Source organism: Panulirus ornatus, chromosome 63 (genome assembly GCF_036320965.1).
Source record: "Panulirus ornatus isolate Po-2019 chromosome 63, ASM3632096v1, whole genome shotgun sequence".
In the NCBI taxonomy this organism is placed as follows: Eukaryota; Metazoa; Arthropoda; class Malacostraca; order Decapoda; family Palinuridae; genus Panulirus; species Panulirus ornatus.
Window position 1 is genome coordinate 3142539 of NC_092286.1, and position 12783 is coordinate 3155321.

Genomic DNA, 12783 nt, shown 5'->3' on the forward strand with positions numbered 1-12783 from the left:
CTCGTCCCAGAGGGCGTCAAGGTCCTACTTCCTGCCCGTGAAAAACGCTGACCACATTAGAGCCGCGTCGAGTCCTGAATTTGTCTTCATAGTTTCCCCAGAGGAAATGCCTTTTGTCTCTCTCTCTCTCTCTCTCTCTCTCTCTCTCTCTCTCTCTCTCTCTCTCTCTCTCTCTCTCTCTCTCTCTCTCTATCTGTGTGTGTGTGTGTGTGTGTGTGTGTGTGTGTGTGTATGTCAATTTGCTAATAATAACGAAACCTCTTCAACCACTACCAGTGTCGGTCTTAGCGTATCATTCGCAATGAATATGGCAATCCACTCAGTAGATGGCGCTGACGTAGTCAAGTAAAATTACTACATGATAACTTCATCAATCAGCGAATGACTGTGTATCCCGCTGAACCTTCTTGTCTTGTCACGAGCAAACACATATACCAGTAGTGACCCCACGTAGCCGCACGCATATTTTGGTGTCTTGGTTTGTGAGGTATCGTGGTCCGAGGAGAGAGGTCCACCATCCCAACCCAACCAGACGTAACACGAGTATGAACTCGCAAGCCCCAGATTCCAGACCCTCTTCGATACCTCGCACATTTAGACATACTGGGGCTCACTCAGTTCCACCTCTGACCTATGAGTAAGTTTTACAGAGAGGGAAACATTCTCCTACGCTGTGTACAGGTTAGTTAAGCTCGACCACATAGTTTTAACAGTCGCTGTTCAGGATCGCACGAAAGCTGTGATTGAAGTGTTTTATGTTTCAAAAGATCTTTGTGATGGAAGAAATACTAACTAGGTTGTTAAGGACAAGGTTGACGGAGGAGCTGGTGTTTACCTGAGTTGACCAGATCGTTCGTAGTGTGTGGCAGTTTGTTGATGTGTCCAGGTCGTCTGATACCCCGAGGCTGAGCCATCGGCCATAACAAAAGTGTATACATATCAGGGAACTGTGCAGGATACAATGCTTAACTGTAAGTGTAAAATATTCTGTTAAACTACACATCCGTTGCATCATCCACGGAATCTAATTCCAGCATTAAAACTCTTACGAACGTTTCTAATGATGCTCTTTCGTCCCTTTAGGGAGAGGAAGCATAATTACTTGGTTCTAAAATGCCAGACTATTTAACATCCAGGCAAAAATTGGAAGGTCTCTGAAGGGAATGGAAACAGCAATGTAAAGATTAGCATAACGAGGCACAGTCATCGTTTGGTTTAGCTACATCACATCTGTGTTAGGCGATTTAATTGGTACTTTTCCTCTAACGTAACGAATGCTCCAGTAATGTAACCTGCAGGCGCCCATCACCCGAATGTTTTTCCAACATTTATTTGAGAAATTTCTTTTAACAGTTTTTCTTATAGTTGTTTAAATGATGTATAAACATTGTAAACTCGTGCACCACAAATACCCCATCCTATACTGTCTGTCTGTACCAACGGCGTTCGATCCAATATTGTCATAACATGAAGCACCGCCACAAAGCTACCGTCCGCTCGTTCAGGCACACCAGCTTTTATATGATGCTCACAATTCTTGACGTGTATAGGTTTCATGATATTGTTCATTGTCAGAAGATTTCATGAGTTATAGAATTGTTCATCTCCGATGGAACTAAGGTTATATATTGACGACTTAACGTGGAATAGAGATATGTACACACAGTGCGCTACTGTAGAGCGTAACAACCGTCGTGTCAAAACGGAGAATTCAGAAACCCTGGAGTAGTGTGCACCAGGCTGGCTTGTGCCCAGGAAACCCTGGAGTAGTGTGCACCAGGCTGGCTTGTGCCCAGGAAACCCTGGAGTAGTGTGCACCAGGCTGGCTTGTGCCCAGGAAACATACCATCCACACCCACGACTCAGTACCGTATGATGGCGCCGTATGTTAGCAATCAGACGACACAGCCCGCGCCACTCTCCGGCAGCAGAGCATTTCAAACTTGGTATATTCTTGGTACCATTCCGGCTGCTGGGTGAGGTTAGGTGAGATTCTTACGGGTTCTGTTGAGTTGTTGTATTACCAACATTTTCATTAAATAGCCACATTGTCCCTTGATACACATAACGCACAATAATATTCCCGTATTTTATGCAGCTCAATAAACAATACTGGTCAGGTATGTGCCTCGCAACTGTTATTGTATCCCCTAAACACTACACCAGCACCACAGAACATATCACAATATCCACACACATCCGTGCGGAGCTAAAATCCACTTTTACCGTTGCTCTCTCTCTCTCACACTCTCTCTCTCTCTCTCTCTCTCTATCTCTCTCTCTCTCTCTCTCTCTCTCGCCATTGTTGTACTCCCTCATCGCTGCACTCCCTCCCCATTGTTGCACTGCTCACACAGACGGGGAAAATCATGGATTTGGTCCGTATCCAGCAAGTGGCATCCATGAACCAAGGGATGTACGGTCTGTATTCATCACGAGCTGGGAATACCATCGATGGTCTTCCCCGGTAGCTGCACTGTTTCTGCAGGCTGTTCGTAGACGACTGTTGCATTAACTGTTGGCTACTTTGTGAACTATTTGTGGCTACTTTGGTCTATGAGGCGACGTTGTCGTAGGTCAGCAAGATCATCTCGACTGCCTGTCACAGGAGTGTTATAATCTGCTGGAAAACACCATCCATACGGCAGCACCAGCAGTCGGGCTGCTGGTGCTGCTTCGCTTTTGCCAAATCAGAGACGGTACGGCCAGTCGTCTGGGTATTCCTATCACGTATACGTGTTTCCTGCAAGCAGCACATCGTTGGATGAGATGGAATCTTGTATGTTGTTGAGGTCGAGGCATCCTGCAATAGCTGACCTCTTGCTGTCAAACTTTCCTCCACACTGTCGCTAGAACGTGCGAGTCTACGAAGGCTATAGTGATACTGAGTATATTTCTCCGCTGAGACTGCCGAAAAGATGAAGTTCCATCTGTATTTTACAACACAACCGCAAAAGATATATATATATATATATATATATATATATATATATATATATATATATATATATATATATATATATGTGTGTGTGTGTGTGTATGTGTGTGTATCTATAACTCTGTACAGAAGGAAGGAAATAGATATTACAAATACTGCTACATTAGTGTTGATCAAACTAGTTTTATGATGTTTTTGAACTTTGGCGGGTCTTAGCCTCTCATGTCTCCTCTTTAAAATCTTTGATTCCTTGTTATGGTGTTCCACAGCCTCGAGAGGTTGAACATCAGTCCGACTGCCAAGAGTTCTGCGCCCAAGCCATGGCAGAGTCTCCTGGTGGGAGCCAGCGAGCGCCTCGCCTTCCTCAGGGACTCTGGGGAGCTGGCCGACCTCACCATCGCCTTCCCAGGCCAGGAGAGGACAGTCCAGGTCAGTATAGTGCTATATGACGAACATAGTGTTATGAGCGTGCCTTATGGTATAGATGCAATAGGAGATCTGCGGGTCGTGGTCCTTATGGGGTACCATGTGTCTTCATGGTCCTTGTGGGGTACCATACGTGCTCCATGGTCCTTGTGGGGTACCATACGTGCTTCATGGTCCTTGTGGGGTACCATACGTGCTTCATGGTCCTTGTGGGGTACCATACGTGCTTCATGGTCCTTGTGGGGAACCATGTCTTCATGGTTCTTGTGGGGAACCATGTGTCTTCATGGTTCTTGTGGGGTACCATGTGTGCTTCATGGCCCTTGTAGAGTACCATGTGAGATTCATGGTCCTTGTGGAGTGCCATGTGTGCTTCATGGTCCTTTCAGAGTACCATGTGTGCCTGAGGGTCCTTGCAAACCAGTATACTTCATGGTCTTTGCGTGGGAGGCACTATATGATAACCGAGACAAGTCGATTTAACTGCAGTTCCTTATATTTGTGGTAAACAGAAGGTAGTCAAGAAAAATGAAATGAAAACGGAGGATAAAACATTGTTTGTAACTGTAGTGTGTAGGAACTCTATAGTCTATGTTACAGGATTTTGACCGTGATGACCGGGTCATGACAGTATAGATTACAGACAGAGTGACAGAAAGTCTGATTTATTCACGTCTATCATAGCTCAATGATCGGATTTTCAGTGGGTATAGTGTCTGGCCAGGCTCGTCCGTGGGCTAGACAATGACTGAGAACTATCTGCGTTTGCAGTGCAGAGGCAATAGTGTGTCTCGTCTGTCATTCTCGTGATGTGATATTTCTTGTCGTCGTGGCTTTTCAGTTCTTTTGTTAATGAATATTTTTCTTCATCTAACTTTAATGAAAGGTTTGGTTATGTCTGTCAAGTTTACCGAATGTTTTCAATGTCTGTGAATTTCGTAGTCTGCACAGTGAGACGTTTCTCGCAAGTGTTTTATGTGTTCGTACAAGGCAGATGAAAACAAGTTGTATTCCTATATGAATTCAGAAAGGATGATTTCCACATAACTTTATTGTTCGTATAACTGTATACCGGAGATGAACATGCTGGGACAATAGTGTTAAGCTCCCATCCATAGTTAGGTTTTGACCCCGTCATCATCATCATCCATAGTTAGGTTTTGACCCAGTCATCATCATCCATAGTTAGGTTTTAACCCCGTCATCATCATCCATAGTTAGGTTTGAACCCGTCATCATCTGCGTAGCTGTTGTTCAGCAAGACCTGCTGTTCCAGGTGCACAAGCTGATGCTCTCGATGAGTTCGCCGGTGTTCAATGCCATGTTGAACGGTCACCTGGCTGAGGGTAACTACCTGGTTCTTCAAGACGATCTGCCTCAGGCCTTCGAGTGGATCCTGGAGTACCTGTACAAGGACAAGAAGGACCTGCCTGGGGCCGTGGGAGCCACCCAGGTGTACCAGTTGGCTGACAAGTACCAGATGGAACCACTGTGTCGGATGTGCTCCAAGGTATAACTTGATCACGACATCACAAGGTGACGATTGTCGTACAACTCCAACAATTGTTAAATTGTGTTGGCATCTTAAAACATATTTTACAACCTCCGTTATTGGTTGTACGTACTAGTTAGCAACTACCGCAAGGTTGTACTCATGATAATCATAAGTTCTCATATCAAGGTTATGTGTACGTGAGTCATACGACAAGTAAGAATATAACACAGTGAACATAACATTACAAAGATAGCATGGCTTATTTCATTAATAATTTACGGCTAAAATTTTCCATTTAAGTTCCAATAAACATGAGTGACGCATTACGAGATTAACATTTAAAGAAAAAAAGGGTTTATGATTTGAATGTTGCATCAGCGCCTGCTACGATATTGTGTGTGTGTTTGTCTGTCTGTTAATGTACATGTGTGTGTGTGTGTGTGTGTGTGTGTGTGTATGTGTGTGTGTGGTGATATATGGTGTAGTCCACAGCATGTTTAATCTATATATTTGCAGTACCTGCTGGGCGTGGTGGAGGTATCCAACCTGCCATACGTCTTCAACCTTGCAGTTTTGTTGAACAACGACGCACTACTGTATTCCTGTAGTACGGTAAGTGTGTGGTAGTTCGTTACTTATGATATCAGTCATTACCGGAACTGAATACTGATTCCAGTGATGATTTTTTGATATATCTAAGTAAAGGTATATATATATATATATATATATATATATATATATATATATATATATATATATATATATATATATGTACAGAGCATCAGATTGGGGAAGAGCAGTGTGGTTTCAGAAGTGGTAGAGAATGTGTGGATCAGGTGTTTGCTTTGAAGAATGTATGTGAGAAATACTTAGAAAAGCAAATGGATTTGTATGTAGCATTTATGGATCTGGAGAAGGCATATGATAGAGTTGATAGAGATGCTCTGTGGAAGGCATTAAGAATATATGGTGTGGGAGGCAAGTTGTTAGAAGCAGTGAAAAGTTTTTATCGAGGATGTAAGGCATGTGTACGTGTAGGAAGAGAGGAAAGTGATTGGTTCTCAGTGAATGTAGGTTTGCGGCAGGGGTGTGTGATGTCTCCATGGTTGTTTAATTTGTTTATGGATGGGGTTGTTAGGGAGGTAAATGCAAGAGTTTTGGAAAGAGGGGCAAGTATGAAGTCTGTTGGGGATGAGAGAGCTTGGAAAGTGAGTCAGTTGTTGTTCGCTGATGATACAGCGCTGGTGGCTGATTCATGTGAGAAACTGCAGAAGCTGGTGACTGAGTTTGGTAAAGTGTGTGAAAGAAGAAAGTTAAGAGTAAATGTGAATAAGAGCAAGGTTATTAGGTACAGTAGGGTTGAGGGTCAAGTCAATTGGGAGGTGAGTTTGAATGGAGAAAAACTGGAGGAAGTGAAGTGTTTTAGATATCTGGGAGTGGATCTGGCAGCGGATGGAACCATGGAAGCGGAAGTGGATCATAGGGTGGGGGAGGGGGCGAAAATTCTGGGAGCCTTGAAGAATGTGTGGAAGTCGAGAACATTATCTCGGAAAGCAAAAATGGGTATGTTTGAAGGAATAGTGGTTCCAACAATGTTGTATGGTTGCGAGGCGTGGGCTATGGATAGAGTTGTGCGCAGGAGGATGGATGTGCTGGAAATGAGATGTTTGAGGACAATGTGTGGTGTGAGGTGGTTTGATCGAGTAAGTAACGTAAGGGTAAGAGAGATGTGTGGAAATAAAAAGAGCGTGGTTGAGAGAGCAGAAGAGGGTGTTTTGAAATGGTTTGGGCACATGGAGAGAATGAGTGAGGAAAGATTGACCAAGAGGATATATGTGTCGGAGGTGGAGGGAACGAGGAGAAGAGGGAGACCAAATTGGAGGTGGAAAGATGGAGTGAAAAAGATTTTGTGTGATCGGGGCCTGAACATGCAGGAGGGTGAAAGGAGGGCAAGGAATAGAGTGAATTGGAGCGATGTGGTATACCGGGGTTGACGTGCTGTCAGTGGATTGAATCAAGGCATGTGAAGCGTCTGGGGTAAACCATGGAAAGCTGTGTAGGTATGTATATTTGCGTGTGTGAACGTATGTATATACATGTGTATGGGGGTGGGTTGGGCCATTTCTTTCGTCTGTTTCCTTGCGCTACCTCGCAAACGCGGGAGACAGCGACAAAGCAAAAAAAAAAAAAAAAAAAAAATATATATATATATATATATATATATATATATATATATATATATATATATATATTCCTATGAATCCACGGGGAAAATGAAACACGAGGCACAAGAGAGAAATATAACAGTCAGTTGATGTACAACGAAGAGAAGAAGCTAGGACGCCATTTGGTAAACAATGTGACTGCCCAAGACTGTTATATTTCTCTCTTGTGTCTCCCCTGATGTGATTATTACACAAAAGTGCACTTGGGAACTTACCGTGTTTCATTTCCTCCATGGACTCGGGAATATACTAGATCGCGCGCAAAATTGTGATCCTTTCGTATATATATATATATATATATATATATATATATATATATATATTTTAAATTTCCAAAAGAAGGAACAGAGAAGAGGGCCAGGTGAGGATATTCCCTCAAAGGCCCAGTCCTCTGTTCTTAAAGCTACCTCGCTATCGCGGGAAATGGCGAATAGTATGAAAAAAAAAAAAGAATATATATATATATATATATATATATATATATATATATATATATATATATATATATATATACACCCCATTTCATATATCTATCTGGAGATAGATATTTATTCCACTATAGTTATAGATATTCTTCCTCGTTCAAAATTGAGTTATTTTCGTAGGTTTTAATCTCAGTTGTGTTAACATATCAGCTCAGGACAAATTCTGATATTTTACTGCGACTGAATTCATCATTTCGTTAATCAGCTTTATTCTCGGAGGTATAAAATCTTTTACTACTTAATCCTAATCCACGAGAATCTGTTTCAAAATAAAGGTTGATAGTCAAGACTCTGTTATATCTGAATCCGATATCCCACGTATCCCACAATTATGGGCAACGGGACAGAGAATCAGATTCAAACAATTTTTGATTCATCTTCAGATGTCGATCATCTTAGCATTTGCCTAGGGTAAAGACAAAGAGAAGCATTTGTTGTAAATTTGTTATGCCATGTAACAATACCAAACTGCTTAAGCTCAACTGCGTAAGAGCACCGAGGAAGATCTGGTTAGGTGTACAAAAGTGTTTAGCAGCAGAGAAACCAGGAACTAAAGTAAATAGAACTGCAGTTAGAGAATAAATAGATTAGTAAAGAAAATGAATGAGTAAATGCAGACAATATTTGTCTGATGGTTACGTGAAGAGTCGCAGAATTCTGATGATTCAAAGGGAAATGATAGTCAAGAATTGGTTATTTAACCTTCATCACAATACAGCCTTAACAACTACATCTCCTCAGATTTAGTGATATACAGGACAGAAGCTTCTCATGATTATCCTTCTGACCAGATCATAACCTTGTGGTCGGATGAGGTGCTGTCGTCTCCTGATCTGGGAGTGCTGAGCAGAGCAGCTATGTCGAAGCTCGTCAGACATCCGCGCCTGGGGCCTTCCTCGGAACTAATCTTGTACAAAGGACTTTTGAACTGGTGAGTCCCATTGTCGTACCAGATGAAAGGATGAAGAGTTGGTGACGAGGACGAGATGAGGTTTGGGATGGGAGGTGAGATCAAGCCGAGTAGTTAAGTAGTCAAATGAGGGGAAATGAATAGTTTAGATCAGCATGACCGAGATCAGTAGTTTCCTGGTTGGTTTGGTTGTAACGAGTTAGATCAAGATGACTCGGTTGATGGATTGTATGTCTTGATATTCATGAAGTATAAACGTCCTGCAGGTTTGATGCTAGGAAGAAAATAATTTTAGTACACTTGAGTGGAAACGTTATAAGACTGAATAAAATAGCCAGTGTAAAGGTACCTGAGATACAAATTTATGACGAGAATATATCAACTTGTATTGCCGAGATGATCATACAGGATGGTAAGGGAGGCAGTGGATGCATTAGAATACAAAGGAACAAATTAGATTACCTTCCTCACTGTTGCAGGTCCAGGACCCAGCAGGGTCACGACATGAGGGCCATCCGTCAGAACATGGTACCCTTCCTGACGGACCTGCGATTCCTAACGATGTCTGAGGAGGACTTCATCAACCATGTGGTCCCATCCGGCGTGTTCGGCAGTGACGAGAGTGACGCGGTGCTCGGAGTGATGCGTAAAGTCCAGGGCGCCAAGATGCCTCTGCTGGCGCCGTGCCTGAGCACCAGCAGCAGACCACAACACGTGAGGAGGGTGCAGCTGCTCAGAAAACCAAAATCTGCCAGAGGATCTTTATCTCTGGTCTACCGCAACACCAAGGAACAAACTATGGTCGATGCGCTGGAGGTAACTTATCCTGTTCACATTCGACAGTTCCTTTCGATGGGATTTATTGACTTAGACCCTAGTATTGTGAGGGTGTTGGATTCCAAGGGTATGACTATTGCTCAGGGGACATGGAAAGGTCTCGGCTGCAAGTTCTATAAACCGTTCGTTCTCTATCCAGACATGAAGTACACCATCAAGGTCTTGACGGTACGAGGCCTCTCCTCGTATGACGAGGATGAACCCCTGAAGGTGTGGGATGGCTGGGCAGATGTTGTCTTCAGTGCACATCTGTTTTACTCTCATCTGGTTATCGAGTTCCTTGAAGCTTAGTCAGAAAGTTTCTTTTATTGTGAGACTGAGAACAGCTAGATGTAAATATCTATGGCTTGGTCTTTTTATACTTATTTCGCCGCGAAGTTAAGATTTTAAATAAGTTTTACGTGCACAGATCACAATGCTCATAGTCGCAAGATTTTGTACCGAATCATATACACAATGTGTGCACATGAGAGTATACAGACGTCTTGAGAATGATTAACAACCAGTGAATATATCACGTGGTCCTAAACGCTGTTGTCCACCACTTTCTATGTCAACCTAACCCAGCCAAGTGTGAAAGTACAGAGTGCGCATGTCTCCTGGGATGAACCCATTGATCAAGATATGATGCTTCTAAACTCGACATAGTGCGGACGAGTAGCATGTCGGGGGATGTCTTTCGCTCCGTTTTTCACCCGTGTGTCATTTCGTAGCCAAATATCCCACTGCTTCCCACATTCTATAATGTTTATATTCCCTTAGTCCTTTGTGTCTTATCATGATAGATACAGACGTCTGAACGCGACAGTTTCTTAAGATATTCAGAAGTATAAAACCTAAAGATGGAAATACATATTTAGTAAAGTACTGTAAGTCAATGTACGGTAATGTAATTTTTGATAAAGCTTTGGTGTTCTTGGCTATGTATTCTGACAAAGTGCATGAGGTTCGTCCTACATCTGTAGCAGCATCAGGAAGATGCAGAGAGGCTAATTTTTAAAGTCATCACATTTAGATGAGTTTTTATACTGTTTTGTGACTTACGAGGTTACAGAGGATAGAAGCGTATCTGTTAGTGTGTGTGAAGTTCTATGGCATGTGTTGTGTGAGGAGCCCAATGAGCACGACGGTACGAGCACTGAGGAGGATATGACCCTTCAACACGCCTACGGAGCGAACCCTGGGTATAATGGCTTAGCCAGACCACAATACTCATAGGTCTTACTGTTCATCTGAAACTTTGTACCGTCTTGCTCAAAGGTTTGTACCGTCTTGCTCAAAGGTTTGTACCGTCCTCTCAAAGGTTTGTACCGTCCTCTTAAAGGTTTGTACCGTCCTCTTAAAGGTTTGTACCGTCTTGCTTAAGGTTTGTACCGTCTTGCTTAAGGTTTGTACCGTCCTACACGTCGGGTTAAGAATCCCTGGACAATGAATCGGTAACTGAGGTGTGCATAAATACTTCCTCTTTTTCACTACGTCAACATTACAATTAATGTTTTGTACATTTGATGACATGACGAGTGTGAAGTGAGCCCTCGGCATGTCTGGACATGGATCGTCATGTGTGTTGTTCCCACAGTTATCTAAGTTTTCACATATAAATGTAAAATATTCAATTCTCTGAATATTGATTTTAGAAATTAGGTAAGTTTTATTGTTTAGTATCAACTTATGTTACTCCTTTAATTTTACAATTTTATGTTAAGCAAATCAATTTTCTTTTATATTGAAAGTTTCACGATGGTAATGATGAACAGATGTAGTCACACACCATAGTATGATGAATCTTACGTTGATAGATGGATGAATTGACATTTGATGGCCACCAGTTTAAGTAGTCAGGCTTGCGTGAGAAGTCGTCGGATACTTTTAACTCACAATGTTTTTTATCAAATTTAGGCATTTACTACATTTACTTGTTACACTTACAAGGTAAAAGTATGTGATTTTTGCTTATAATGGAAGTGAGAACTGTATTAAGTGAAGAAACTGTCTTATTTACCCTTTTACAAGTGTTTGTACATCAGCATGATCTTAGGTTTAGGCGCGTGACGACAAAATATTCCTCAGATGTAGCAAGTGTGAGGTAGGAGAGGCTGAGGTATACATGGTATGTCCCTATGAGGAACGTCTGAAGCTGTGACGTGTCCATGTAAACCTCAGGTACTCACTCAACAGATGAACAGTACTGGTCAAAACTTCATACCTACAGTCACTGCCAAGAGTTAAATGATAAATAATTCTCTCGTAACTTGGGAACCGGTTGTCTTATAATTGCTTTTAAATATGACTTAAGATGGTCTTAATCCTGATGACATAGTGATGGTGAAAGTGAAGCGAACTGTTTTAGGACTGAACGTCACATGCTCCTGGATGTAGGTAAGATACACAGGTGGGGAGGCAATGTGTGGTGGCGGGAGGAGAGGCATTACTGTGCTGCTGAGAGGCAACCTTCTCTTGCCTCATCATCACACACCTACTGGCACTGATTCACTATTTCCATGTAGCCAATGCGACCAGTGTCCGCACTTTAATCTCCCCAGCTTACGTCAAGTGCCCATCTATCAACTAAACTCCAAGGCAACGATAAATAATTGAGTGACTGGGAGCCGGGGGTCCAGACGTGGCGCAAACACACACGGCCGTAGATATACAGGCAGCGACGCTGCCCACCACAACGCCAAGGTTTTAATGTCTGAATAGCAGACAGATGGTGAAGTCTCCCCACACTTGTAAAACTGTACAACTTAACAGTTAGAGCAGCAGAGGCTTTTTTTATTCTGAAAAATACAACGTTGTGATAAACGAATCAATAAGATAAAAGGACATTTCTTCAATTTTTCTTTTATAATCATTTTTCTCTCATCTTTGAACTTTGCTCCGATTTGTAAACGTGCTATCTTGACATCAGATTATCACACTGCATTCTTTCGTATATATACTGTAGCTTCATTCTACGATGCTCTCACACACTTTAAGTGTTACAGCAAGGTGTTAAATTTTTCTTTTGTATAATGATTCTTCGCAGTTTAATAGTAGCGAGGCAGAGCCAGCAGCAGACGAAGCAATTGTTTCATTTGTTCACATAAATTAAGTAGCTATTAACACCTCCAGATCCACACTTCTTCAAGGACCCGTGTTTTCTGCAGCCTTATTGCTATTATGATCTTCCACCGGTCGCCAGGCTTATATATCCGAGTATTCGTGATGCGTGTGTGATCTAAAGGTGATCATGGAGTACAATACAAGTGATCGTGACCCACACAGCACCAGGCAGACACACGGTCCTGGGTCCCACCATCCCATCCCTTTCCTGGTGATCATCACAAAGTTGTGTAAAAAAGTTTAGTGGGGCAATTAGCTCTTTGCAATTAGCAGAGCTTCTGAATTCGACGGAAATTCGGTTCGAAAGGGAAAAGAATCTGAACAAATTACCGCAGGGCGAATGATGCTGGTGAAGCGGTTGA

At 42.4% G+C, this 12783-nt stretch overlaps 1 protein-coding gene across 1 annotated transcript; it reads left to right on the forward strand.

Annotated features, from left to right (window-relative positions):
- Positions 1-441: 441 nt before the first annotated feature.
- On the forward strand, positions 442-11305 carry LOC139745866 (BTB/POZ domain-containing protein 3-like). Its single transcript, XM_071656499.1, has 6 exons — positions 442-637; positions 3208-3367; positions 4641-4874; positions 5376-5471; positions 8361-8500; positions 8959-11305. The coding sequence occupies exons 1-6, from the start codon at positions 546-548 to the stop codon at positions 9605-9607; spliced, it is 1371 nt and encodes a 456-aa protein (XP_071512600.1). The 5' UTR covers positions 442-545; the 3' UTR covers positions 9608-11305.
- The last annotated feature ends 1478 nt before the right edge of the window (positions 11306-12783 follow it).